The sequence below is a fragment of the Herpailurus yagouaroundi genome, unplaced genomic scaffold (assembly GCF_014898765.1).
Source record: "Herpailurus yagouaroundi ecotype Mexico unplaced genomic scaffold, PumYag 205, whole genome shotgun sequence".
In the NCBI taxonomy this organism is placed as follows: Eukaryota; Metazoa; Chordata; class Mammalia; order Carnivora; family Felidae; genus Herpailurus; species Herpailurus yagouaroundi.
The window spans coordinates 3,322,020-3,349,774 of NW_024412436.1; the positions used below are offsets into that span (position 1 = coordinate 3,322,020).

General features: G+C 41.2%; 2 protein-coding genes across 11 annotated transcripts in view; one reads left to right on the forward strand and one right to left on the reverse strand.

The window, feature by feature from the left end:
- The window catches only part of SCYL3 (SCY1 like pseudokinase 3), a 42,203-nt gene extending 38,185 nt beyond the window's left edge, over nt 1–4,018 (forward strand). For all 10 annotated transcript variants that reach the window (XM_040451621.1, XM_040451613.1, XM_040451622.1 and 7 more), the window contains 2 exons: nt 2,177–2,871; nt 3,375–4,018. In XM_040451621.1, coding sequence (XP_040307555.1) covers nt 2,177–2,871; nt 3,375–3,434 — 755 coding nt within the window. In that variant the 3' untranslated portion in view covers nt 3,435–4,018. The remainder of the gene's footprint in view (nt 1–2,176; nt 2,872–3,374) is intronic.
- Nucleotides 4,019–4,020: 2 nt separating this feature from the next.
- Nucleotides 4,021–27,755, reverse strand: part of FIRRM (FIGNL1 interacting regulator of recombination and mitosis) — a 45,408-nt gene continuing 21,673 nt past the window's right edge. The window contains exons 11-24 of the mRNA XM_040451598.1: nt 24,884–25,032; nt 24,485–24,614; nt 22,777–22,963; nt 21,954–22,036; nt 21,553–21,604; nt 20,059–20,148; nt 14,990–15,175; nt 12,696–12,818; nt 11,571–11,666; nt 9,663–9,776; nt 7,783–7,887; nt 7,059–7,139; nt 6,009–6,128; nt 4,021–4,343 (exon numbers count right to left, since the gene is read on the reverse strand). Of these exons, the coding sequence (XP_040307532.1) occupies nt 4,143–4,343; nt 6,009–6,128; nt 7,059–7,139; nt 7,783–7,887; nt 9,663–9,776; nt 11,571–11,666; nt 12,696–12,818; nt 14,990–15,175; nt 20,059–20,148; nt 21,553–21,604; nt 21,954–22,036; nt 22,777–22,963; nt 24,485–24,614; nt 24,884–25,032 (1,717 nt within the window). The 3' untranslated portion in view covers nt 4,021–4,142. The remainder of the gene's footprint in view (nt 4,344–6,008; nt 6,129–7,058; nt 7,140–7,782; nt 7,888–9,662; nt 9,777–11,570; nt 11,667–12,695; nt 12,819–14,989; nt 15,176–20,058; nt 20,149–21,552; nt 21,605–21,953; nt 22,037–22,776; nt 22,964–24,484; nt 24,615–24,883; nt 25,033–27,755) is intronic.

Consider the following 27,755-nt stretch of genomic DNA (forward strand, 5'->3'; position numbering starts at 1 on the left):
TTAGTAAGAAACCAAAAAGGCACCAAAGTAGAACAGATGAATTTTTTTTTTTTAATTTTTTTTTAACATTTTACTTATTGTTGAGACAGGGAGAGACAGAGCATGAACAGGGGAGGGTCAGAGAGAGGGAGACACAGAATCCGAACCAGGCTCCAGGCTCTGAGCTGTCAGCACAGAGCCCGACACGGGGCTAGAACTCACAGACCGTGAGATCATGACCTGAGCCGAAGTCGGCCACTTAACCGACTGAGCCACCCAGGTGCCCCGGGATGAATTTTTATTAAAATAGATTTTTCTAAAGACTTTCAGTGACTTAGCTAAGCTCTTCATCCATGATGGCTGCCGAGCCCTGGTGACTGCCTGCATTTCATTTTTTGACGCATTTCAAGTTTACAGTTAAGAGTGGACCTTCTTCTGAACAACATGGGGGAATGCTGGGGAGGAGCATGTCCATAGGAGGGTACCCTTGGACTTTTTTTTTCTTCCTTCTCCCTTGCAGTTTACCTATATGGTCAGACTTAAGAATATGGGATAATAGATTTATGAAAAGGGAAGAGAATTGGAGAAGGGAACATTGGTAAGAGACACTGGTAGGCCCTCGCGGGGAGGATGGTAGCAGAAGCAAGCAAGAAGGTGCTGGGCTTGTAGAGGTCAGACCCTGCAGGGCCCGGCAGGCCTCACTGTGATGACTTACCCCGGGCCCTTCCAGGAAGAGGAGGTACTAAGCCAAAAATTTTGCTGGAAACTTTTTGACCAATGTCCACTGTGGAGTATGAACTTTTAGGTAAACTGTTAAAGACAGCATTTTCTGGAAACCAACTTTTTTCCCCAATTGGAAGTTAAATGTCTATAGCATAAAATTTACCAATTTTAACTGTCTAGTTTTGTAGCGTTAAGTACATTCACGCTGGCGTTCTTGTACTCTCGGACTTTTATTCTTAGTAGAATCAATTATGGTTTTAAATCACCAAAGTGTTCAAGAGCCGTTAACTCTTATAAGCAGGTATCCTAAAGGTTCTGTCTAATCCAGCTTCTCAGCTAGCTCTTGAATCCTTTCGAGTCCCTTTCCGCCACTTAGACACTCAGCCCGTCCGTAAACACCCGGAGGACAGGCGTCCAGTCCGTAACAGGTGTTTCTTCAGATATTTGAAAATGCTCTCTTCCTGCAACTTCTCTTTTGTCTGTGTTAAATACACCCATTTCTCTTAACTGTTGCCCACCTACCCTGTTAGAACAGGAAGCAATTTCTTAGCCCTTTTACTTTGGGGAGTTTTTAATGTATCTTTCCACTGTCCCATGTACGTCGTCATCTGTAGCCAGCAGGCTCGGATGCGCCAATCTTGGGGAACCCCTCCTCTGGGGTTTTTCTGGTGGCACGCCCAGCAGCAAGAAGCACGTGCAGAGCGATTGTTCCAATACTCTTACACAGACAGGGAGAAATACTCCATTTTTGTAGCTTTTCCACTGTTTGGATGAATGTTTTCCTGAGTATTAAGTTTTAAATTCTGAAAATTAAGGGCACCTTGGGAATACTGAGGCTGATTTCTCGTATCACTTCGGACTTTGTAGTCAGCTGGGGTCTCATCTGCTTTTCCTGGACCACAGGGTACCTACCGACCATTTCTTCGTGACTGGTGAGGAGAGCTGGTGACGGGTCTTCGGTGCAGCATTCTCCAAATTGGGTCCGAGGAGGACAGTTTTGTTAGATGGCAGTAGGTTTTCTGTGAGAGACGGAGTGGCGTGGTTACGTTTGGGAAAGCGTTAGGAGTGGCGTCCGGCCATGTTGCACCAGACTCCACGGCTTTGCCCACGTTTGAGAAATCTCTTTAAAATGAGGGTATGTCCGGTTGAGCACATGACACTTTTTGGGGGTGACACTGCCTGGCTTAGAACCTTTCTCTGTTTATAGACAGTTACGCCAACAAACGTTGAACGTCTGGGAAAGGATCGGACGCTCCGCCTGCTGCTTGGTGTGCTTCCCTCAGAGTCCGGGTTAAGCATTTGAGTAACTCAGTTCTGTTACGTTCTGCGGGGATTCTCTTTTGTAGCTACAGTTTAGTAGCCTGGATACTTCTATGAAATGAGAGCCAGACCTCGTGTGCATGTTAACCTTTTCCTAAATATATGGCTTGCTCTTAACATTTTATGAGGGTAACTTTTGTACTTACCCCCACAGGTGATCAATATTCTCAGCCTATCAAATTCCCCATGAATGGACTCTCCGATGTGAAAAGTACCTCAGGAGACCGTGAAGACTTCCCATCAAGTTCTAAGAAGTCTGAGGAGTGGCCCGACTGGAGCGAGCCGGAGGAGCCTGAAAACAAAGCTGTCAGCATACAGATTGGTCCCGCGGAACCCCGCGACGCCTCCACATCCCCGCTCCCTAACTTGAACACGGAGGAGGCGTCACGGGATGACTTTGAGCCCAGCAGCTTAGACAGTGAACCAAACGCAGGAGGAGGAGTCCCCGCTGTGAGACCTGGGGCCGCAGGGGGACCTGAGCCCATTCCTGCCTTGTTTTCACTCACTGAAGAGCCCAAGCCTTCGAAACCCGGCCTGTGCCAGGAGGCCGGTCTTGCGCCAAGCAGGGATGACCCGGGCCACACCGAGCGCCCAAAAGTGTCACCAGAAGGACGCCTTAAGGTTCCATCTGAACTGGGTTTAGGAGAGGAGTTCACCATTCAAGTGAAAAAGAAGCCAGTACGAGATCCCGAGTTGGACTGGTTTGCGGATATGATCCCAGAAATTAAGCCTTCGGCTGCTATTCTCATTTTGCCTGAACTGAGGACAGAAATGATGGTTTCCGGCAAGGATGACGTCCCACCAGTGATGCAGTTTTCCTCGAAATTCGCTGCAGCAGACCTTACCGAGGTGAGGATCGGTAAATCGCGTCGCTAGCGTCAGGGTGTCCTCGTCCGTGCCGGTTGCCCGGTCTCGTTTGTCACGCCTGCCGTTTTCCCAGGGAGGGAAGCGACTGACGCGCTCAGCTGCTTAAAATGAGGATACGGGCAGTTCCTGTACCCGAGGGCTTTCCTTCCCCAGGAGGATGTAGCGTGCTCAGCAAAGTGTTTAACTGGCCACTGGTTATGACCAGGATAATCTCTTTACGGGGAGAGGGATTAAGCCGAGAATAGGGTGTCTTCAGATTGATTTTGGATTGATACGGTCCTCGGGAGGTTATCTTACAAAGCTGCGGCTTTATGATTCTGGAACCAAAGCGATCCTCCCCTCAGCTTCCTGTTCACAGGGAGGGAGGGAGTGTACTGAGCACGAGGGAGTCTGTTCTGGCGTCGAAAGGCGAGCGTTAGGCTCCTTTCGATTCGGAAATGACTGGTTTCAGCAGGCTGCCCTTGGTTTGCTTTATCTTGCTGCAGGGAGAGTCCGAAGGCTGGGGAGACGAAGGGGAGCTGAACTGGGAAGATCACAACTGGTGACAACGGGCGGAACTTTAAGGCAAAGGGTTTCTTTAAAAACTCCAACTAATAATACCTCAAAAGCGGGCTCTGCAGACCGGAAAACCCAGAAGCACCGTTTTCCCCGCCTGTGCCAACTGAAGCGTGAGCGCCCGAGTGGCGGTCGGCGCCCCGGCACCGGTCCTGTGGAGGGGCCTGAGCGCGTCTGCCTGAGGCCAGTTTCTGTGAAGGGCAAGCAGCCGTGGAAAGGTTGAATTTACTGCTTGTTTTCCAGGACAATTCCAGAGGTAAAGAAAATAAATACAAAAATTCAAGCTGATTAGCTTAATTCTGTGCCATTTCTTTAACAGAAGAGTAAGCTTTACTACGAGATACAACTTACTGAAAAAGTTTTAGCTATAAAGTATATAAATGATTTTAGATTGCTGAGGTTTCCTTAGGCAGCTTATTTATTTGTTTACAGATGTACGAGTGAGGGGCCCTGTGGGGACCTGGGCAGTTCCTGACCGTTCCACATGTATCACGTTGTACCAAAGCTCTTCATGAGAAACCTCCCCCCTCGACCTGTTCTCTAAATAAATGTCCAATAAAGACTATTTTCGCTAGATTCAACTTTACAAAAGTTGTTTTATATGTGCTAGAAAACGCATAGTTCCATCAGTGCATTCATTTACAAAACACAGAGCAGGCTGACAAAGATGATTGGGGGGGGGGGGTGGCCCAGTCTGTTCAGGAGCCACCTGACAGTACAAGTCGTTTTAGCCTATCCATCCTTTCTTGGAGCATCTCCAGTTTCACTACAAGCCAGTCTGGAGCAGGAGACTTCTGGAGTAATAGTTCCACCGCCTCCAAGGCCACGGACGCCGCCTGTAGTGCTGACCCGCACTCTTCTTCCGCAGGGAGCTCACGACGGGCTCTTTTTGCGCAAGGCTGGCAAATGAGAAAAACCTGCGATAAGTAATGCCATGATACCCATCTCAAAGATGATAAAGAACTTTCTTTCTGGAGTTCTGAAACTGTCAAGTTTTATGTGCTAATTTTATTTAGTCATTGGAGGGAAGCACCACCCCTGCAATCACCTAGAAAACTCTGGGAAGGCATTTCTGGTTAGTTCCACTAACATTAGGGCCCAAGGAAAGTAAGAGAAACGCCTGCCTCATCCAGTCATTTCCAGTGAGTTTCTTTGGGATTATCTTGCAATCTGTCCTGACAAAAAAGCCCCAAGTATGTATTTTCTAAATGGTTCCAGTTTACCTTTTAATGCTAAGTTTATAAATGAGGAGCGCTGTGGTCTTTTGGAAACTTTTACGGCCAATTCCAGAAACTGTCAGGCTTTTAGCATCACCGCACTGGGGTGGGAACTGGGGCTGAGCCACCTTTTGTGATCACGGCCTTCCTGAGGAAGGTCATAATAAATTCGAGAGAGAAAAAAAAAACATGCACAAGCAGGGGAAGGGCAGAAGAGAGAATCCCAAGCAGACTCCGTAAGTCAGTGCAGAGCCCAATGTGGGGCTTGAACTCACAAACCATGAGGTCGTGACCTGAGCCAAAACCAAGAGTCGGACATCTAACTGAGTCATCCAGGGCCCCATGGTCATAATAAATTCTTGGGGGCTTATTTACACAGATATGTAACTTTCAGGCTTGAAATCTGTAAAACTAAGTCTTTCCTGAAAACTAGTTATAAACAAACTTTTCTTTTTACAAAAGTTACAACTAAACTCACCAGAATATCGTTCATTTGGACTGCGATTCTATATACATGTGTGTATCAGTGCTCAAAACAATATTCTGAATATCCTTAGGGGTATCAGATTTCTGCCTTTTAATAGGTAGATGTGATTTCTAGACACTGCCCAGAATTATCCGGCTGGGTTGATGAATGAAACAAGGGATCAGCCTAAGCATTTTGGAAGGTGAGTTCATTGGTTTTCCGTGGTTCAGAAACTACTGTTTGTCACTTCACTGATAACAAATACAGAACTTTCCCAAAAGTTACTACAAACAATTGAAAGTCCTGTTGAAAGAGCAGGGATAGTATGATGTTAAAACTTATTTGCAAGGGTGCCTGGGAGGCTCAATTTGGTTATATGTCCGACTCTTGGTTTCGGCTCAGGTCATGATCTCACAGTTCGTGGGTTCAAACCCCACACCAGGCTCTGTGCTGACAGTGTGGAGCCTGCTAGGAAAGAAGAAATGTGATTTTTAAAAGAGCAGCTACTGTAAAACAGAATTTTACATTTCTAGATCTATTTGATTATATTTTAAAAATATTTTTGAGAGAGAGAGAGAGAGCGCTTGAGAGGGAGAGGGACAGAGAAAGAGAGGGAGACATAGGATCTAAAGCAGTCTCCAGGCTCTGAGCTGTCAGCACAGAGCCAATGGGGGCTCAAACCCACAAACTGTGAGATCATGACTTGAGCCAAAGTTGGTCGCTTAACCGACTAAGCCACCCAGGTGCCCCGATGTGACATTTTGATATTCAATAGGCCAGGAACCATCCTGTTTTTTTTTTTTTTTTTTTTTTTTTTCACTTTTATCAGTAAGAAGGGCAGAATTTCTCTTAAAGCTTGACCCATGCTATAAAGTCCATACCTGTAAAGATGACCGCTTTGCTTCTTCTACAGCCACGTTAGCAAAGCGTTCCCAGAAAATGGCTTTTTCCTGTTTCACACGTTCCACCCTGGCAGCCGTGGTTTCATCTACAAACCCAGTCTGCCACAAATCGTGAAAAATCAAGTAAACACCAAGCATTCTCTAACAGAAAATGCTGTGATATTCAGAAAATGAGAAGACACCGTGCATGTGTGTGTAAGCACCCAGTATTAAACTATTCTGGCTTAGCCTGTGAGCTAGGCAGGTTTTGGAAGGTGGACTCATCTGTAAATGCACCATCTTCGTGTGATTTGGATAAAATCACTCTCCAGTGTTCTCCTTCCCTACAGAAAAGCCAAAGTGTCTTCTTTCCAGGAAAAACTGATAGTCTGCAAACCTTCATTGTACAGGGTGAGAAACTGGTAAAAACAACATGTACGCACATACTTCACCAGCTGATGTGTGAGGTATACGTGCGTATAAACAGCCACATGGCCCAGTTTAATAATGGGCGTAGTACAAAAAAAAATCAGTAGTTGAGCATAATGCACTTTCTCTGGTCTTCTAAAATCTGTGGCTTAATGTTCTGCTGGTGTTGCAATTAGCCCCTTATGCCCCAGAACTGCCCCCATAGAAGTTCCAAGGTGTGCACAGACATGGGAGCCAAATGACTCAACAGTTGGGTTCTAACTATTAAAAAAACAGCTTTAGAAATGTCACAGTTTGGAAAACTAGGTCTTTGTTGGCGCAGGAAAGCCGTGTAAAATTCTACGTAAATGAGAGGAGTAAACGCGGCCTCTCAGGCTCCCGGTTCTCTATGCGAATTTAGGAGGGTAACGTTCGGGGTCCCTCGGTCCTCTCACTGCCTGAATTCACAGCGACTCCGCCCGGTCTCTGACCTGTCATCTGGCCCCGGCTGTTTAACTTGTGTCACCCGTGTGCTGAGCACTATGAACAATTTAAGAAGATACTTAAGTCGGTTACAATCATACAATTTTAAAAAATGACGAAATACGTGATCCCACTATTTTGATCTACATAAATAAATACCTTCTCCAGAAAGGATACAACTTTGTTCTTGGTTTCTTCAGAACTGAGACACTGTGGGACTATCTCTTCATGATTTGTTCCCTATCAAAAGATTGATAAACGAGATCAATTTTAATATATTTCAACAACTTGCAAAGACAAATACATGAGTTTTAAGAGCAACTTAAGAATGCATTTTAAAAGAAAACTATCCGAGGACACTCAGAAGACCATCAGCTCACAGTCCCTTCAGGGCGCCTCAGGACAACGCAGCGTTCTGCACGGGCACAGCACTGTGAGCTTTAGTCACCTCTGCCCGGTCTCTGGGCCCCTTATGAGCACAGGCGTGACTGCACAGCGACAGGCAAGAAGGCTCACCTTCTCCATGGACCTGAGCTCACGGGGCTCTGTGTTTATCTCCCTAACTCCTACGATAGTTTGAGATGAAACGTGTTACTCATTTCAAACTCAAAAATACTGTCTGGAAGACAGTGTCCGAGTTAGTAGGCCTGGTCTGAATGCTCGGTTCTGGTTGTTACCACCCTTGACCTTAGCAAAGTCCCTTCATTTCTCTATGCTTCATTTTTAGATCCTGTAAAATAGATCGTTAGCAATACTTCCTCCAGCAGAAAATTTTAATGACCAAGATCAAAAGTAACTCAATAAATGTTTCTAGAACATTTTAGAATATTGCAAATATTAAACTGTTTTGGAGGTAACTATGATAGGTTGGTCTTATAATTACCTGGGCAAACTGAGTAAACGCCTCTAACGTATGTTGTTCTAGGATCCAGTTCCTGTCAGTTAACAGTAAGGCAAAAATAGAAGATAGGTTGGGCAGAATTTTGTCCTACAAAGAGAACCAAACCTTATTAGAGGAAAATCTCAGTAGAGTACATTCACTCTTCTTTATTTATTTTGAGAGAGAGCACGAGTGAGCAGGGGAGGGGTAGAAGGGAGGGGAGAGAGAGAATCCCAAGCAGGCTCCACGCTGTCAGCAGGAAGCCCGATGAACCGTGAGATCATGACCTGAGCCAAAATCAAGAGTCAGACACTTAACCAACTGCACCATCCAGGTCCTCCAATATTCACTATTCTTAATGTCAGGTTTCCTTAATTCTGTCCCCGTTAGGTCATGTCACTCCTTTGTTCAAATGCTTCCAACAGCTTCTCATTTCCTTCGGAGTAAAGGCTGAAGTCCTTACAATGGCCCGGAAAGCCCCACTACCGGTGTGTTAGCTCTACTGGCTTCCCTCCATGTATCAGACACGCTCTCAAGAGGGATCAGGCTTACGATTTCCCCTGAGTGCAGGACGCTTCCCCCAGATACCCGCATGGCTTGCTCTCTCAGCTTCAGGATTTTACTCACAGCTCACCTCGGTGAGGACACCACTGCCAATAACCCGTTTAAAACTGTACCACATACACATTCTCTCTTTCCCACCCTTACTTTCTTTCTCTCCAGAGCACATACAATATTTCATATGCTATGTCACTCCTTCTTAGTTGCCTTCCGACAGGCTGAGGGTGGATATTTATTAGTTTGTTCATTAATGAATCCCCAGTGATTAAAACAGCACCTGACACACAGCAAAAACTCAGCAATATTTTTCTTGAATAAAATGTCATCTCCTGGCTTTAAAGGCTCTTATACGCTGATGAATCCACCAAATTTTTCAGGCCTTTGCTCCGGGGAATATATAATTTCTGCTAATAAACCATTTGTTCCACAGCATCTGGGCCCATCAGGGTGCATACCTATTCATGAATGAGACAGTATTTCGGAATTTATCTTATGCTAAAAAGACAGCTCGAATGCAAACATCTTTGGATACTTCTGTCCAGAGTTTAAAAGAAGCTGTCAACATCTACCTTTCTCTCATGAAACATAACCTTGTGTGTGAAAACAGTATGATACCATTTACTTGTGAGCAAATAAGAGCCCTTTAGAAACTAGCCAGTTAAATGTTTCTATTGCAAAGATTTTAATATCTACTGAGATAACATCCATCATATTTTTGCTCCAATTACATGACAAGGTTGTCATCACCCATGGACGTGAAAAAAGCCAACTATCTAGACTGACCACAGTAATAAGGAAGGCAAAATTCAGTTCAGGAGGTTGTATCTGGAAATGAAGTAGTATATTGTCAGACCCCTGCAGTATAATTTATACGTAAATATCCATTTGCCAATTATATATACTTTGCAACATTTTAAAAACATTGTCTTAACAAACAAGTTCTTTTTCATGGATATAAAACCAAGAGTATATACAGTTTGATAAATTACCCAATTTCCTCATTATATACTATTCCCTAGAAGACAAATGTCTGCCTTCCTCAGAGACGTTGTGTACTAAAGGCCAACTGGAATGAGACTCTCAGGCTACCGCCAACTCTAAATTATCTGTATGTCAAAATGTATTTTTCTAAAAAGAAAAAAACTTACAATGACAAAGTCATCCTCTCTTCACAAAATACATCCCCCCCCAACTTTCATTGGCAACAATCCACAGAATTTCAGACAGAAATCAGAAGCCTGAAAATTTTACTAATTCTTACAGAGATTTTGTTAACAAAAGAATTAAAGGAATTTGGGGAACAAAAGCATGAAGAATATTACCTGGATAGCTTGAGGTATAAAAAAATTTCCCAGAGAAGATACAAAATCAAGCACTGCCAAACAAACATGGTCAGGAGGCTCTAATTTAAGCAGTGAGGTCTGCAAAGTTACTACCTAAAGTGGCAAAGACCAAAGAACAGTTAGAAATGAAAACAAGTATTTTGTAGAGACCTAATGAGTAAGATTTTGATGGATGTGTGGAAGGGAAAACACAACAAAACCCAAAACAGCTGAACACTCAACAAAGCCTACACTTCACAAGTGGAATTTGAAGAAAAACAAATGCCTGACCCAATTATTACAGTATTCATCCTCCCAATTGCTGTTAAAAATAAAAAAGTTATCTTCCTGAAAAACTACATACCAGTGCTCTCCTTTCAAATCCTTAATAGTTGTTCTGTATTATAAATTATGGTGATGGAAATTCATTATTTAAAGCAGGGATCGGCAAACTTTCTACGAAGGGCCAGGTGGTAAATACTTTAGGCTTTGTAGGTAGTATGTTCCCTGCTGCATACTCCTTGTTTTTTTTTTTGTTTTTTAGTTTTTATTTTACAAACCTTTAAAAATGTAAAAATCATCCTTAGCTCTTGTCCTATAAACAGGAAGGGAGAACCTAGCCAGGAAGCCATAGTTTGCCAATCCCTGGTTTAAAGGAACACAGAGATAAAGTCTCCTATAAAAGAAGCAACACCTAAATGAACAATTTACTTATGCTGAAATTTTAGAACTTTAGTTATGTGGGTTTTTTAAAGGTAGACACAATTCTATCAAAATTATCCATATTTGATTTTTCAAAAAAGATTAGAAACTTCAGAATCCACAAAGTCTGAGTCAATGATTTTACTGTATTCTCATTCTCTGTAATTTAGTTAATCCATGTTATGCATATAGAATTTGTAATTTACTTACCATAATACATATATACATATATTTAATATAATATACATATGTACATATATACACATATATACATATTATGCATATATAAATATGTAATTTTTTTATAAATATGTAATTTAAAACTGCACCTCATTAGTATGTATTTGTTAATGCCAAGTTGTGAATGTGCACAACCAAACCAAGCTACTAAAAAACAAAGTGTTAGTAGTTCTGCTTTCCAGCATATACGGTCCTGTGATAAGGTATTATTCCTTCCATCCTCCTCCAAGGAATGATTAGTTTTACCTCGTAACTGTTTATTTCTTAATGTGCCTGTAAGCTTAAGCCAACTCTCAATTTGGGGGATCAGTTCTGTCCAAGATGGACTAATTCCAAAGCCTCTGAATCATTTCAGAGAAGACGGAGGCCTTTTGCCGTCTCCTCTCTGTATCGGCTTAGAAACGCCAAAGGCAGGCAGTGACGACTAGGCAGCATCAAAAGGATCCCCCCGACAGTGACCTCGTCCTGCCTGCTCCAGCCATGCAGGCTGGGGGCCAGAGAGAAAATTCAGTAGTCCTTTACGTCAGAATCATGCTTTCAAAGAGACTGTGAAGATGGTCCCTAAGTCCACATTGCTTATATTCTGCACTCCCACAGCTGCTGAAATACATTTGAGCACGGTCTGCATGCAAAGTTCACACATGAGCTATGACTCCTGGCCTCAGAGATGTTCTGGGGCAGTTAAAGCTTGGACTATTTGGCATCAGGGAGATAGGGAAGAACAGATATGGGCTGAACCAACAGCCTGTATCCTAACCATACTCTACTGGATGAGTGAAAGAAATGAGGGGACCGCCCTAAGATAAAGCAAACCTGTGACGTCTACATTCAGTCCAGCAGGACAGGGGGAACAAGCAAACTGAGCAACAAATCGCTAAAAAGGGCTGTTTCTACAAAGCTATTTTAGGTCACACCAGTTCAATAATTTCCTCAGCAAAGTATCAACAATTTGTTCACTGTTCTTACCTGACTTATCAGATGAGGATCTAGAGTTTGAATGAAAAATCCCAACAGTGAAAGTAAAAGGCTAAGTGTCTGCCGAACATAAGGTTGACCTGTTACCTTAAATACGAAACACAAAATAACTTTGGTGAAAATTTTCAATTACATGAAAATAGCTACCTTTTAATGAACATTTATTATACACTAGGCAATATGCTAAGTGTTTTATATTACCTCACATATACCTTATAACTCTATGAAGTAGCTCTTACTACCCTCACTTTACCAAAAAATAAGAAAAAGGGGCAGAGAGGTTAAATAATTTGCTCAAGATCACATGACCAGAAATTCCATTTCTCTTCTCTGTAACTGTGGTTTCTATCATGATATGGTAAGCTAGATCACCAGCAGAGAGATCCTCAATGAATATTTACTGAATGATTTGTGAGGATTGGGGGAAAGCACTTCCTGAAGTTAAAATACTAAAGAAGGGAAATTTAACCATATGTAAATTTTAATGATAAAACATTATCTGCAAAACCATTTCTATTATTTACCAAAAGTGTGAATGTTGCCTTCAGCTTCCAGCAGCTGGCACTACTCAAAGAAAACAAATGTCCTATTTAGATTTTTAAACTAAATGTCATTTGGAAACCACAATCATCTGTGGGACACCCATCATCCCAATTCTAGCCTGTCACCTGGCCTCTGCCATCGCTGGGGAAGAGGAACACAAAGCAGCCATAGCCATCCACTTGTCCCTGCCGCCTTTAGGCCAGGTCACTCTCCACTGCCCAAAAGATTTCATGGAAGACCCCAGAACCACAGAAACAGGCTATACTAACCCAACAGAGAAGAGAAACAATACCAAGAAGGGTTTGATTTTTTTTAATAGGGTCCAAATGGTCATGAAAATAGTTAGCTGGACTGTCAGTCACTCTACTAGGCTCTAGTTTTACTAGTGGAATCCTGTCACACTCAAAAAGAACTGGTTCAAAGAGCACAAATAGGTATTTTAAGTTCTGATGGCAAGTTCTATCAAGCACCTAAAGAAATTACATACATTTCACTCTACAGGGAAATTTTGGTGCTATTCTTTTTTCAGTGTTTCATTTGTTCTCCGGAGAAATTATCAGCTGCTTTCCTTACCAGCGTAGTGTTTAAAAATGCCCAAAGCTGACTCCCGATTTCCAGAATTGCAGTCTGCTGTGCAATATCCAAAGCTTCACTAGCAGAATTACACACAGCAAGCAAAGCAGAAAGCTGTGTGTTCTGTAAGTGGAGACAGAGGGAAAGAACCGAGGTTAGATCCCAGTCTAAAGGAGCCGAGGCCCCAGAGGTTATGGATAACTTGTAACTCTGCATAAAAACCCGTGGCCAATGTGTGTTCTAAGACCCAATGCCATCTTTTCAGCTACTTCATTAAAACATTTTATTAAAAATAATTTTCCTTATAGACAAACATCTGCTTCATTTTCTACATTTTTTTTCCTTTTAGGTTAAAGTTTAATATCAAAATGGAAACAGCACTGTATTTTAATACAATGATACAGACTGTCCATATAATCAAGCTAATTCTATAATATTCATCAACTAGAGTCTATTTTTTTCACATGATGCACCTAGCAATCTTTTACCATTACTAGATTTTTATTATTGCTGTTGTTTCATAATTAATCTTTAAAATTCCTCAACAACACTCTGCATTCAATAAACAAATACAATACCTGAGAAGTACACTATCTAGAACTTGAAACTAAAAACCGTCTTATCTGGATCTGCTCTTATCTATATATGGAATCTCTCTCTCTGACTGGCCAGGAGTGCAGTGGGCTGCACGTAATGATTAGTAACAATGCCTTTAACCCATCATACTTCAACAACATTTAAGTTTGAAGGATTAGCACACAGCTTTTTATTTAAGATTTACCTATTTCCTTCTACAAATAAGCATGTAAAATGACCTGCTGAAATAAAGTTTTGGTCAGGGCAAAGATATATTCAAGTTTAGAAAACAGGTGCATTATTTTGCCTACTCCAAAAAATGTTTTATCTTCAACTGCAAAGATCAGTGCACAATAAATGTAAAACCTGAACAATCTAAGTGACTCCTGTGTATTTCAAAGTTATCTCAAAATAAATGCAAATAAAAACTTGTATTTCCTTTAATACGTGTATATGTTTTAAATTATCCTGATAATTTAAAAAATTATTTTTAATAAAATTTTATTTTATTAAAATTATTTTTTAATAAAATGTATCAATGAAGTAGCTGAAAAGATGGCACTGGGTCTTAGAATACAAATTTGACACAGGTTTTTATGCAGAGTTATAAGTTATTCATAACCTCTGGGGCCTCAGCTCCTTTAGACTTAATTATCAAGAGCCATGAATAGAACAGAGTGTCAGAACACTTACACTCAGTGTGGAGATCTAAGCCTTAAAAAAACCCTGACCTCGTAATTTAAAATTGCAAATAGACCCCTAGCCCCTTGAATATCCTGTCCCCATCCCTGCTTGATTTTTCTCCACTTACCCCAAACTAATCTAAAACATTTACAAATATATTCATTACTTATTTTACTGTCCACACCTGAGCTAGAGTCCAAGTTCATGAGAACAGGAATTTTTGTTTTGTTCCCTATTCTATCCCCAATGCCTAGAACAGTGCTTGGCACACAAGAGTGTTCAAAATATGTTTGCTGGATGAAATAAATGGAGAAAATGATACTAAACTGGAAAACTGAACCACATGTAGTATAGTCAATTTTTCAATTTTAAAAAGTCGTGTAGTTTTTACTTCTTCTAGATGAACTTCTTTTACGTTTCATTAAGAGGGAACATAAAGCTCGTAAGAACTACATAAAGACTCAGATGGGGCGCCTGGGTGGCGCAGTCGGTTAAGTGTCCGACTTCAGCCAGGTCACGATCTCGCGGTGGGTTCGAGCCCCGCGTCAGGCTCTGGGCTGATGGCTCAGAGCCTGGAGCCTGTTTCCGATTCTGTGTCTCCCTCTCTCTCTGCCCCTCCCCCGTTCATGCTCTGTCTGTGTCCCCAAAAAAATAAATAAACGTTGAAAAAAAAATTTTTAAAGACTCAGAATAGGTGTGTCTAAAATGGGGGCTGCATTTTGTCAAACAGTAGAGTCATGTCTGCCTAATCTAATGATGTGTCAGCAAAATCACTGCAAATAAAATATTTCATACTGAGTTTCATCTTGGTCCAGTGTGTCTTGAACTGCAGACCCTCAGTCCCCAATGTAATTTACATCAAGATGGAGTAAGTTTCTCACAGACCCCTTTACAATGTAGAATCTGAAAGCTTGCTAGTTTCTAACCTGAGGACAGAGACTGTATCCTTCTTATTAACAACCCATCACTAGTACCTTAAGTAGTGCTCAATAAAGTTACTAAATGAACCAAATCAATCAAAATTCTTTTCTTACCAGAGAGTCAAGCTCTCCCAAAGTACGACTATTGCTTAGCCACTCCGTACACCGTGCAATGCCTACTCCGACGACCTCTTGTGCGGCTTGTTTCCTAAGCTCGGCAGGTAATGCCTGGAAGGAAATATATTGCCACAGAGACAGATTTTCTGCTTCTCTGGGGGAAAATTTCTGGATAAACTCCACCTGAAAAAAATTGAAGAGTAACAGAAGACGATCTGATGAATGGATACACAAAAGCGGAGAACTGGCTCCCACTGTTTATGTTTTTAAAAAGCTTTTAACTGACAAGGACCAGACCAAGGTAAATGATACAAACATGCATTATTGTATTTGCTGTTGTTGCATTTGTTTGCAAATGCAAAACGCAGTTTAAGTGGAACATGATATGTAGGCACTGAGAGATGTTAAAAATAATCGATTTCATTATTAGTCAGGTAGCTATTTTATCCTACCCAGTAAGTCTATTATTTTCCTAAGAACATGTGTGCTCGTGACCTTGTTAAGTCAAAAGTAATATTCCAAGGTATGCCAAAAGAGCGATTCGGCCAACCCTGGCGGCTTACTGTTATCTCAGCTGATTAGAACAAAGGACCTACAGAAAGAAGCAAAGCTCATCGGTTCGATTATTCCACTAGGCTAGTTGGCTTTGCTCTCAGAGGACACACAGAATTTGTTTCACAAACGTAAGCCACCAGTTCAGAATCATGTGGCTAGCAAATCCATTCTACCACTGAAATAATTCAAAGCCTTTGCCAAGTTAACAGAAAAACAGCACTAGTTTGTTAAAAATGAGGCATCAGCAGACTAGCTAAAAACAGAACACAAACATTAAAAAAACAAAAAGTTAAAATAATAGTTTCCAGTGGAAAAACAGCAAAAATAATGGTGCACTGAATTTCTAAATTAAATATAACCTAGGAAGTATATTAATATAATTTTTTAAGAAGAATAATTCAATTTGTAGTATCTCAAATCTACTTGATGAAAACTTCCTATACTAAAAAAAAAAAAAAACCCTACCATGTTAAATTTGACAGAGTAATTTTCTCACATTGTGTATCATATTTATATTTGGATTTTGTTTGCAGACAACATTTAGCTGTCAAAACAAGGGAGAAATTGTGTGGCTATCTTCTGGGACAGCTGATAAAGCCAGAAAAATGGACCCTGTGATGAGCTATGTGTCTATTATAATAAGCAGCTTTATTCATGAAACCAAACTGCATCAGGAGGGCCAAGAGCAATGTGCCAACTGATAGACATCAGCTGAACATGACCTTTCTTTATAATAAAATCCAGTGAGTGAATGAACTAGTTCCCTTGCCAAAATAGAAATTACAAATAATAATGCCCTGGACAACATAAAAGGGTAGGTGTTGACAAAATTTATTACATAGAAAAAGTGATTTATTTACTATTTTGAGTTTGAAAACCCCAGTCTCAATACAATTTTAAATATTCAGGGGCACTGGGGTGGCTCAGTCAGTTAAGTGTCTGACTCTTGATTTCGGCTAAGGTCATGATCTTGTGGTTGTGGGTTTGAGCCCCACATTGGGCTCTGCACTGACAATGTGGAACCTGCTTGGGATATTCTCTCTCTCTCTCTCTCTCTCTCTCTCTCTCTCTCTCCCTTCTCTGCCCCTCCCCCATGCTCTCTCTCTTTCCCAAAATAAATAAATAAAACTTAAAAAATATATTTAAAACTGCCAGTGCGAACAACAGTTCATAAGGAGTGAAGTAGAAGTGAATAATTTGTAGAGACTTAGGACCTCCCTTGTTAAAATTGAGAAGAGAGGAAAAATACAACAGTGGGCTTAAAATGCAAATACTGACAGTACTTTTTTCCTTTTCATAGTACTTTTTATTTTAGATAAAAATGGCAACACAACTATCAGTCTACTTAAACCAGGTATATTAAATCCTTTGCTCTCAGTAACCTTGTACTTTTGCTCGTTTCTATAAAACAGAAATATTATTAACAGTTACACACTGAAAGAGATAATAGGATATCAATAATTACTCTCCATATTGAAACAGAAACACATTTTAATCTCCCTATTTACTGGCAGTTCCCCCCAAATTATTGCCACACTTTTTTTTTTTTTTTTAAGTAAAACATCACTGAACTGGGATCAACTATTTTCACTATGTTAATGCTGCACCACTAATACAAAATCTGGGTTTTTATTTCACCTTTTAAAAAGATACCATCCTGTATGCAAACAGTAATTACTTCCAGCTTCGCTGCTTGTCTCTCCTTTTCCCCAGTGCGTGCTCTCCCCCCTTCACCCCTGTCCCAGCCGCCCTTCCTCCCCCATCCTTTAGCCTATGTCACAAATGCCTCCATCTCCAAGAGCCTCCCCTATTCCCCCCGTTCCCACCCATACCTCCCCACAAATGATCTTCTAAGTTATGAACACCCAACAAAACCTGATTTGTGCCAGTTTTGGTACTCCTTACGTAGCACCTTTCACCATGAGCACTTTAATAAATGTGTAGTTTCTACCAGATTATATGTTATTTCTGGTATCATGATATATAGCACAGTGGTTTCCAAGTTTTTTCTTTTAAACAAAGCGCTATTAAAAATTAACGAGCGAGCTTTACACACCTCAACAAGAAAAGCAGATTTCACAGCTACAGGGACAAGGAGGCAGACCGTCACCCTGCGAACAGGAAGCCCCGGAACAGCCGCCTGCAGAAGAGCTGAGAGAGAGCCGGGGCCGGGGCGATACAAGCACAGCTTTTGGATGGAGTAAGACGGATCTGGCACAGATCCCGGCCCAGCCGTTCGTCATGGTGAGTTTCCCTGAGCTACTGTGTCTTCACGTGCAGAATGAACTTTAACACCACGGATCCCACCCACAGGCTGACGCGGGAACTCCAAGAACTGAAGTGCCCAGAACGCAGCCCAGTCCATCTCAAAGAAGGCCCGTTCCCTCCCTCCTTCCTTCAGGAGGAGGGATCACGTCCTCAGGGAAAAGGAGAAAGAGCAGAGCCTGGCAGGAGAAGGAACACTTGTGAAGCGTTCCCTTCGAGCAGCTCGCGTTTCGAATCTCAAGTCTCAGCTCTGTCCAGGGAAGGTTAGTACCTCAGTTTTAGGATTAGCTAAATGCCACGGACACTCAGACAAGAATTCAAATTCAGACATGTCCCTTTAAATTTAAGCACAGTAAGCTGACCAGGAAACCAGTATTTGATAACTGAGGGAAAAAGTTAAAAGTAACCTCTCAAATATTCCTAACTTCCAAATCTGATAGCCTCAATTATTTGGAAAAACTTAGACAATTGAGGAGTGTCTAAGATGTCTCTAAACATTAACTAGAGTTTATTTACAACCACATTTCTAGACCTCGCTTAGATCATTCATCCTGAGTTGTAGTATTCTACAAGTTAAAATTTTACAACAACACTGGGAAAAGGACAATTTTATTCCCATTTAATAAATGAGAAAACTGAGGTTAAACGGACCCTCAGGAAGGGCTTCCCAGTTCACGGGGCCCCTGTGAAGAACAGTGTCCCAGAAACCAAGAGAAAGACCCCTGAGAGGGGAATAAAAGGGATTAAAATCTGAAGGGACGTGGAGCAGACAACTCTTTGGGGGTTTTGGAGAGGAGAAGAGCAATACTTCTGTGTTTTCTAGAAGGCTAGCAGGTGGGCCCGGTGTGCTTTCGGCATCGGCACCACCTGCAAGGAAGGGGGCTAGGAGGCCAGCATGGCTCCTCTGGTGCCTGTCCAGCTTCTCTCAGGCAGGAAAGTAGACATGGACTTAAGGCAAATACTCTATTCAGAAACGACTCCCAATATTTACTGAGCACCCTTGTAAGCACGGCACTATGCTAAGTGTTTCGCCTGTATTACGTCTGGGTCGTTACAAAATTTTTCAAAATAGTTAACACATATCCGCCATTCTATAGACAGGGAAAGAGGTTTGGAAAGGATGCTGTGCCCAAGGTCACAGTAAGACAGGATTCAAACCCCCTTCACTGACCTAGTGGTTCCCAAGCTCGTATCCATGTCAGAATCATGTAGGAATTCCAACGACAATAATAACACAAATGCCTGGGCCTCACTGTACTGCCTCCACTCTGCACCCACCCCATTCACAGGAGAAGGTCCAGGAGCCTAGGTGTTTCAAAAAGCCCTAAGCAGCTCCTGAAACAGCTGCAAAGCGCTAGTCCAAGGGACTGCACTGGCCGACACAGGTGTCCGTAGTCAGAGACTCTCCTTTATCGTGGCAAAGCTGGCTTTCCTCACAAGAGCAATCAACTAAGGCTCATCGTACTTTCCGTTTTCCCAAAAAAGTTCAGCTTATTTGCCATAAAAAATAAGAGACATCCTTAAGGGAATACAGATATTCTCGGTCTTCACAATAAATTAAAAGGGGAAGAAGGGCATATAGAACTTTCTCATGTCAATATCTTAAATGGCTGAGAAACAAGGGGAAAGATATATTTTGGGAAGACAATGACTGTCTGTAACTTGCAGCAAAGACAGCGACAAAGGCTCTCTCCTGACCAAACTTAAGTCAGGCTCTTCTTCCAAGCCTCTTCTCAACTCGTCTTCCATCTGGGATTGTGTCCATCCCTGGGCTTGCAGCATCCAGGTTTAGCAAGAATTCTGCTAAGTCCTTTTAGGAAGCATCCTCAGCCTTGATATTTTATCACCTTGGTCTGTGTTTAGCAAGAATCACCACTTCCTCTCAGCAGTTTTCACCTCCTGACCTACACCTTGCTCCCTGAACGTGAATCCCTCCCAGTCTGTGCTGTATTCAGACTCGAGCCCAGTTCTACACTGAGGCCTCTTTTTCCCTATAGCAACAATCCCAAAATAAAATCCACTTTTATCACTTTGACTACACTGGATGGCTCTGATTTTTCTTTAACAACATCAAAATCTAAACCCACCTAAAAGCGATAAGCAAAGCAATCAATACGTTAAAAATTTATACTCAGATCATGTCAACATTCAAATGTACCATAAATGGGGCAATGGGAAGCTTTCAGAGAGTCTGAATCCAATTCTCAGCAGCTACCCAAAGACAGTGACTAAGATCATATCCTTGCCTGCTGGGGTGGGGCCATGAAGAAAAAGAGCCGCCTGAATAGTATCGATAGGTTGGTGAGCTGGTAACATTCTCCAGGACAAGATTTTATCTGGGAAAAGACAGGAGAGGAGAGTAGACTTAAAATCATAGTTTTTACAAGCTTTCATATGCCCAAATATTAGCAGCAGCTCTTTTGGAATATAAGATTATAAATAATTCAGATTTTTTATTTAGAGCTTTTCTTCAATAAGTTGTTTTTCTTTCATTAACCTAGATTATTTTTATGAGAAAAGGGTTTTGACACCATATTTAAAAACAACCCTTTGGTGTTGACCACTGGATGTTATATGTAAGTGACGAGTCACTAAATTCTACTCCTGAAAATATTACGCCACATGCTCGCTAACTAGAATTTAAATAAAAATCTGAAGGAAAAATAAAGAAAAATAAAAACAACCCTTTGGGATTTCTATTTTGAATCACTATTTTGATGATAACTTGATATGTTAATCCCCTACTCAATGACAGTTCATGGAATTTTGTACGATCTAAGCACAACAGTGCAGAGACAGGTATAACTCTAAGACAGAAGCTCCATTAAAAGATTTTATAAGATCAATGTCCTGGCAATCAATTCCTATCATAATGTACTAGAGCTTTTATTTGATTTGAAAAATAATATACATAACATAAAAACTACTATGGATCTGCTTTGTACAAGACGTGCTAAGGATTCAGAAGTGGGTAAGTGCTCCAGACCACTAGCCATGGAGACATACAGACCAGCTGTTCAGGTCACTGGACCTCACTGGATTTAGTCTACAACATCTTTCAACAGTAAACTAAGAAATATATGGCATAATAGCTACTAAGAAATGAAAGACACATGGACCCACATAAGATCTTTATCACAGGTCAGGGACAAAAAACCCAAAATAACAAACAAATCATGACCATATCATATGGAATATATCAAACATCTCAAAATCTGAAAACAAAAAAAGATCAACACTGAAAAGATTAAATCATCACTACATCATTTTCTCTTTATATCCGTTCACAAAGCATGATTTCTTTCCCAAAAGGCGTAAGTTTCTGTCACAGTAGTTCCTCTCAAATCATTCTGACCGAGAGACAATAAAATCAAGAGGCACCTTGTCTAAGTCATATTAAAGGGAGAAAGAAAAGAATAACTCTCAGTAAGCAACATTACAACTATATTTTCGACTTTGCATTCAATTTTAAATTTATTCTCAGTTAATCTAGTCTTTCTTTCTCAGACCAATTAATGAAATCCTGTAAGATTTTGAAAATATGAGACAATTTCCGCAGTTTTACAGTTTCTGATACACCTTTTTCAATAACGTCAGAATTAAAGCACAGCAAAGAAACTGCCAAAACAATTTAGCAATCAAACTATTTCTCCTTTTGATATTCACATTCTTTAAGATTATCGTATCCTTAAAGGAACTGCATGGAAAGTGGGTGTTTTAGACCTTGTAATTCTCCTCACCAGATGAGCCACTATGGTGACATGGTGTGCACAGAGTTCAGCAGTCCCATACCTGTGATTTAAGAGAAGACAATGTTTATGAAATAATTCATACAATCATTCAGAAAAGCAAGGAGATGAACTTCTAAAAAGCACTAAATATTCTAACCTGCAATTTTATCCATGGCCAAGGAACAGCACAATATACAAAACTACCGAGGCAACAGTTATCTATTGGCTTGAACCGCAGAAACAAAAATGGGAAGCTAGTTCCTAATTAGTGCTATGCTATGAATCAAACCATTTTGGGCAGCTGGTAAAGGGTTATTGAGACAGAAATTTTCTTTAAGCTTACATTATAACATCATTTACTCTCAGTTACTACTATAAATCAATCCAAAAACCAAAAAAATACATCGTACCGTGAAAGGAAGCACCATGTATCCATAGCTAACAAAGAGGTGATCAGATTAGCACTAAGCACAGCATTCAACAGAGCAACATCCTAATGAAAAACAGAAAGTTCATGATAAATTATGATTACTATTACATTTCTCAAAATAAAACAACAAAACACCATCACAATCCAAATAACAACAGATCCTCAATGGGAAGGTTCAACTCTCTAGTATCTGAAAGAACCTATAGCACCATTGCCTCAACATTGATGAGCACCTACTGTATGTTAAGCATTATGCTGGGCTATGGAGATTCCAAAGTGATTTTAAATGTGTTTACTCAATCATTAGGATCCACAAAGATTCTAGTGCTAGATATTAACCACTGTAAAACATCTTAAAGGATACTGATCCTTATGTAAATCCTAAGAATTTCTTCCCCACAATTGTCTCAACATCTTTTCTAATTTAATTCCGTTAAAGAAACTCAACATTATGCCTAAGATCTACAGACTTGGTACTACAATCTACTACTTACTTCTCCTTCTCTTTATGGAACAGAATTAGGTAAAGTTCGAACATTTTTTCTCTTTTCACTCCATATTTCCATATCTTGCCACCTAAAATGTTTTCTCAAATGTTCTGGCTGACCATTACATCTGAATACCACAGGGCTCTAGGATTACCATTTCCTAAGACACAACTGAATCATAGGGTGAAATGTGCAAACTCAGAGAATGACATCTGAAAACATGAACTGTTCCTTTCTTCTGCATATAAATCAAAACTTCAGTGAAAAGAAAGTAGAAGGGTAGTCTCAGTGTAGCCCAGCAGATAGCAAACTTACCAGCTCAGGAAACAGTGAGGGATGAAAGGAAGCGACAAATGTGCACAGATGAACACAAACATGCTGATACAAGGTGACAGCAACCTCCGCTTGCCCTTTACTCTTTACTGCTTGTAGGTGAACAGGGAGAGAGAGTTCACCAGAACACTGCTCAAAACTGTAGAAAATGGCTTTAAATAGAGATACCCTGCAGGGACATTGAGAGCACTGAACGTTATGAACATTTTAATAATTAGCAGGTACAATAATAATATGACATAAGGAGGGTTATTTTAGCAAAGCAAAATGTCTCAAGAGGTATGTATCAACAACAGTTTCCACTGTGTGTGAATACATAACCATAAAAATAAAATATAATCATTGTTTGACAAATTTCTTTTTTTTTATAATGTTTATTTATTTTTGAGACAGAGAGAGACAGAGCATGAACAGGGGAGGGTCAGAGAGAGAAGGAGACACAGAATTCGAAACAGGCCCCAGGCTGAGCCGTCAGCACAGAGCCCGACGCGGGGTTTGAACTCACAGACCGCAAAATCATGATCTGAGATGAAGTTGGACACTTAACCGACTGAGCCACCCAGGTGCCCCTGTTCGACAAATTTCTTAAAGGAAAAGAATTTTCTGTACCTTTTTTTCCTTTTTTTTCTAACCAAATGTTTATCATAGTACTGAACTACACAAAGTCACAGACAAAAGTCATCAAAGAACCTGAAATTTAAATATGGATTAGATACTCTATAGAAAATAGAAAATAGGTATAAGAAAGGGGTCATTCTGAGGCGCCTGGGTGGCTCAGTCAGGTAAGCGTCCGACTTCGGCTCAGGTCATGATCTTGTGGTTTGTGAGTTCGAGCCCCGCGTCAGGCTCTGTGCTGACAGCTCAGAGCCTGAAGCCTGCTTCGGATTCTGTGTCTCCCTCTCTCTCTGCCCCTCCCTCGCTCACACTCTGTCTCTTGCTCTCTCAAAAATAAATACACATTAAAATAAAAAGATAGAGGGGTCATTGTAAGATTGAAATGGTTTAAGAAATCTTCATAGAGGATTTAAATAACAAGTTAGAAATAGGCAAAATATAAACAGGCAGAGAAGACAAAGCACAAGGAAAAGGCAGGCAGGAGTAACCAGCATGACTAGAGCAAGCAAGCGACAGGACGAGCAGCAAAAATGGGTGATGGCGGCAGAACGCGATGGACTTAAGATGCAAAGCTAAGCGGTTCCGCCATCACGCTTTTGTTTTTGAGGAGAACAGGAGGCTCACAGTTGGGCTTCAGGGGGACTAACCGGGTGGGTGGCACGCGGCACGGGCTAGAGGAGAGGGCAGACATTGCAGCAGGTATAACCCAGGGAGTAAGACTACTGCCTGGCGGTGGCAAGGGGGACAAATACGCGTGAAATCTCCCGGGAGGGAACTTACAGCATAGAGCATTGTTTCTCAGAGCTCAGTTTTAAATGTTAGTAAACGCATCTGCCCTATTACTCTCAGCGTTTATAACACTGAGTATTAGTCAAAACCTTCTAAAACACTGCAAATATTTTTAGCATCTGTTACAGGTTTATATATTTTGAATCTATATTTATAAGTAGCAATATAGATGAGGTCTACACAGGAGTAATTAACTGGAAGACCTTAACTTCAAATTCATTCCCAATGGCGGACATTCGAAACCCTCTCTAGCATGACTGAACATCACCACCACTGTGTCAGCTACCTGGTTTTCGCTTCCAGGAGCTGGCGTTCTGTGCACCACAGGGCCTGCACATCCTCGGGCTGAGAGGGCAGCTTGTCCATGACGACAACCAGCAGAAGACACTGTGGGAACTGCAGTTCACATGGCAGCTCTCACACGTAATAAGAACACGTTCGTTAAGTTACAACCAATTGGTAAAAACATACTCTACGTAATTTCAACAGAAATCTGCTCGTGATGTGTAAAGGAAGGCAGAGGCATAATTGTTTTCTTGGAACATATTTTTCATTTAAAAAAAAATAGAAGGAATTTTAAATAAAATTTTTAAAAGGGATGATTGATTATGTAAGGGAAATGACCCTACCTCTAACATGCAATAATTACTGAAGGGTTTAAAAGTAAATCTGTTTTGAAGCTTACCTAACTTACTATCCAAAACCACCTGCACGAAAGGTTGAAATGTGAGAAGCTGACTGATGAGCGGATCCAGTGTAACTAGGAAAGTCCCTGCTATTTCCTCCTGTTGTGCTTTAGAAATCCTGGCAGCATATAGGCTTGGAGGAAACTTGCTGGAAAGGCAGGGAAAAAATGCATCCATTAATAGGTCTCTCCTAACTTTAGGTAGACATGAGTATTGTAAATTCATCTTCTAGCAGTGAAAATATAGAAAAAATAAGTAGCATGTATTTTATAACAAAATTCAAGGTACTAAATTGATACCACAATTGTATGAGGACCTCCAAACTAAATAACATGACTATAATTCCACAAAATTAAGTTTCATAACCTTATAGAAATCTTTGGTATTGTTTTGATGCATTTTAATACCATTTTGACAGCAGTGTCCTTAAAAAAAGACCATGAAAATATGAATTATCAAATAACCAGTAAAAACATTACATATAGAAAGGTATTTCTGATAAATACTGGCTTACACACTTCTATTAAAAGTTGTTTTAAACTAATGCAGAATGCTGAATTTACTAGGAAATAATGCTCAGAAACAAGAGCTTTGTGAGAATTAAATGGTATACTAGTCCTGAAGGAAGATGCAAAGACTTTTTCATGGAAGATGTTTCAGGAGGTACAGTTAAAACGAAACTTCAGCCAAACTTATGTGAAATAAGATGTGTATTCAGTACTTTCTGCCATGTTATTTTAATTGTGGCAAACTTGAGGGTACTTGAGAAAACCCTGTCTAGCAGGAGATAACAGCATTTGAAGGGATGCACTTAAGATACACATTTGAGGCCTTTGAAGTGTGATGGAAAAAGCAACAGTCTGTCAATTATTAGTTGCTTGAGTTTGGTTCATTCATTTGACCTCCTTGAACCTCAGTTTCTTCATTTGTGGTGTTGATTCAGAGTGGCTGTGAAGATTAAATTATAAGTAAGGTGAAAGATATACATAAATAAAAGGTAATGAAACTCCACAGACTTGAACTATAGCTACTAAGCATCAAAGCAAGTACTTGTTTTTCAATCAAAAATTTTTTTAATGTTTACTTATTTTGAGAGAGAGAGAGACAGAGAGAGACAGAGAGAGATTGTAAGTAGGGGAGGGACAGAGAGAGAGGGAGACACAGAATCTGAAGCAGGCTCCAGGCTCTGAGCTGTCAGCACAGAGCCTGATGCGGGGCTTGAACTCATGAACTGCCTGACCTGAGCTGAAGTCAGATGCTTAACCGACTGAGCCACCCAAGTGCCCCTCAATCAAATGGTGTATTTTTAAATTGATTTATGTGACAGCTGTTTATTAAATGCCTGTCTATACGCTCCATGCACTGTTCCAGAAGCAGGTAACACAGTGGTAAACAGAACGTACCAGATCACTGCCTTTACAAAGTTCACATGCTAACGAAGGGGGGCAGTTAGCAAACAAGGAAGCAAGTAAATCCATAATATAACAAATATTAATCATTTGAAGGTTTGTACAGCAAAGTCCCATGATCTCCTTAATGTCTTATCGCTCACTTTGACTATGGTATGGACGACAGACTAGAGGGAGGCAAGGGAGGAGGGAGACAGTAGGTGGGATGCTCTCCGTGGAAACCCAGGTAAGAAACAATAATGGGTGACATCAGATGTGAGCAGTTCTGGTGGTGAGAACTGGCTGGGTCCTGTATACATACATACTGAACCCATATACTAGGTATATCTATTTATACTGGAGGGGACACTGACAATTTGTTATTGGGCGAGATGTGGATACGAAAACAAGGAAAAGTGTCAGAGATGACCAGGTATTTCGGCCTGATGAGTTTGAAGAACGAAGTTGTCTGGGGACTGGCTGCTCAGGCCACCCAGCTGAAGCCGAGAAGAGGACCTGCTGAGAAGGCACAGCCACGAGGTCAGAAGAGAACAAGAGGGAGAGGTACCTACAAGCCAACGGAAGGAAGTGCAAAAGGGAGGGTCAAGCGCTGTGAACAGGTTACATACGCGGAGGCTTAAAACTGACCACCAGATGTAGCAACGTGGACGTCACTGATGAGCTTGACAAGAGCTGTTTTGGCGAAGTGGTGGCATCGACAGCCTGACTAGAATGGCCCCAAGAAAAAAGGTAGAGACAACGGTATAGACAGACAACTCCTGGGACTTTTGCTGTAAACAGAGGCAGAGAAATGGGAAGGCATTGGAGGAGGCTGTGGACTCGAGAGGTGTTGTTCTGTATTCTTACGATGTCGACCATGGGGAAAGTAACCGCATGCTGGTATCCAGATGAGAAAGGCCTAGTAGGAGGGAAGACTGGTGATGCAAGAGGGAAGGGAACAACTGCTAGAGAGAGACCCCTGAGCAGGCGAGTTCAGGGGACCAGCACGTACAGGCCGGCCTTAGGCGGGCGCGGACACTCACTCACGGGTCAGCGACCACATGGACCGAGACACAGGCGCAACAGTCAATGAGCGGAGGAAGCCATGCCTTCTCAGTGACATACTCAGTGAGGACGTTAACTGGCAACGGGGAATGGGGAGGAGGTGTCAGAGACGTGGGAAATTTGAGGAGGGAGAGGTATGAAAAAGGGGTCTAGAAGACTAGAAAGCACTGCTGGACAAATGAGATGACAGAGTATCTTAATGCCAAACGGAGGGCTCTTTGGAGGGTCTGTCAATTTCACATGTCGCTCAGCCCCTACCTAAATAATACTTTTCTGGATTTCAATGTTTTCCCTCAGATGGAGTTAACTACTACACATCTTAAATCTCACAGAAGTTAAAATAAAAATTTACAACGATAAAGAACAATACATCCATGTACACAGAGGCTTTTTTTTTTTTTTTTTTTGCCTTTAGTAT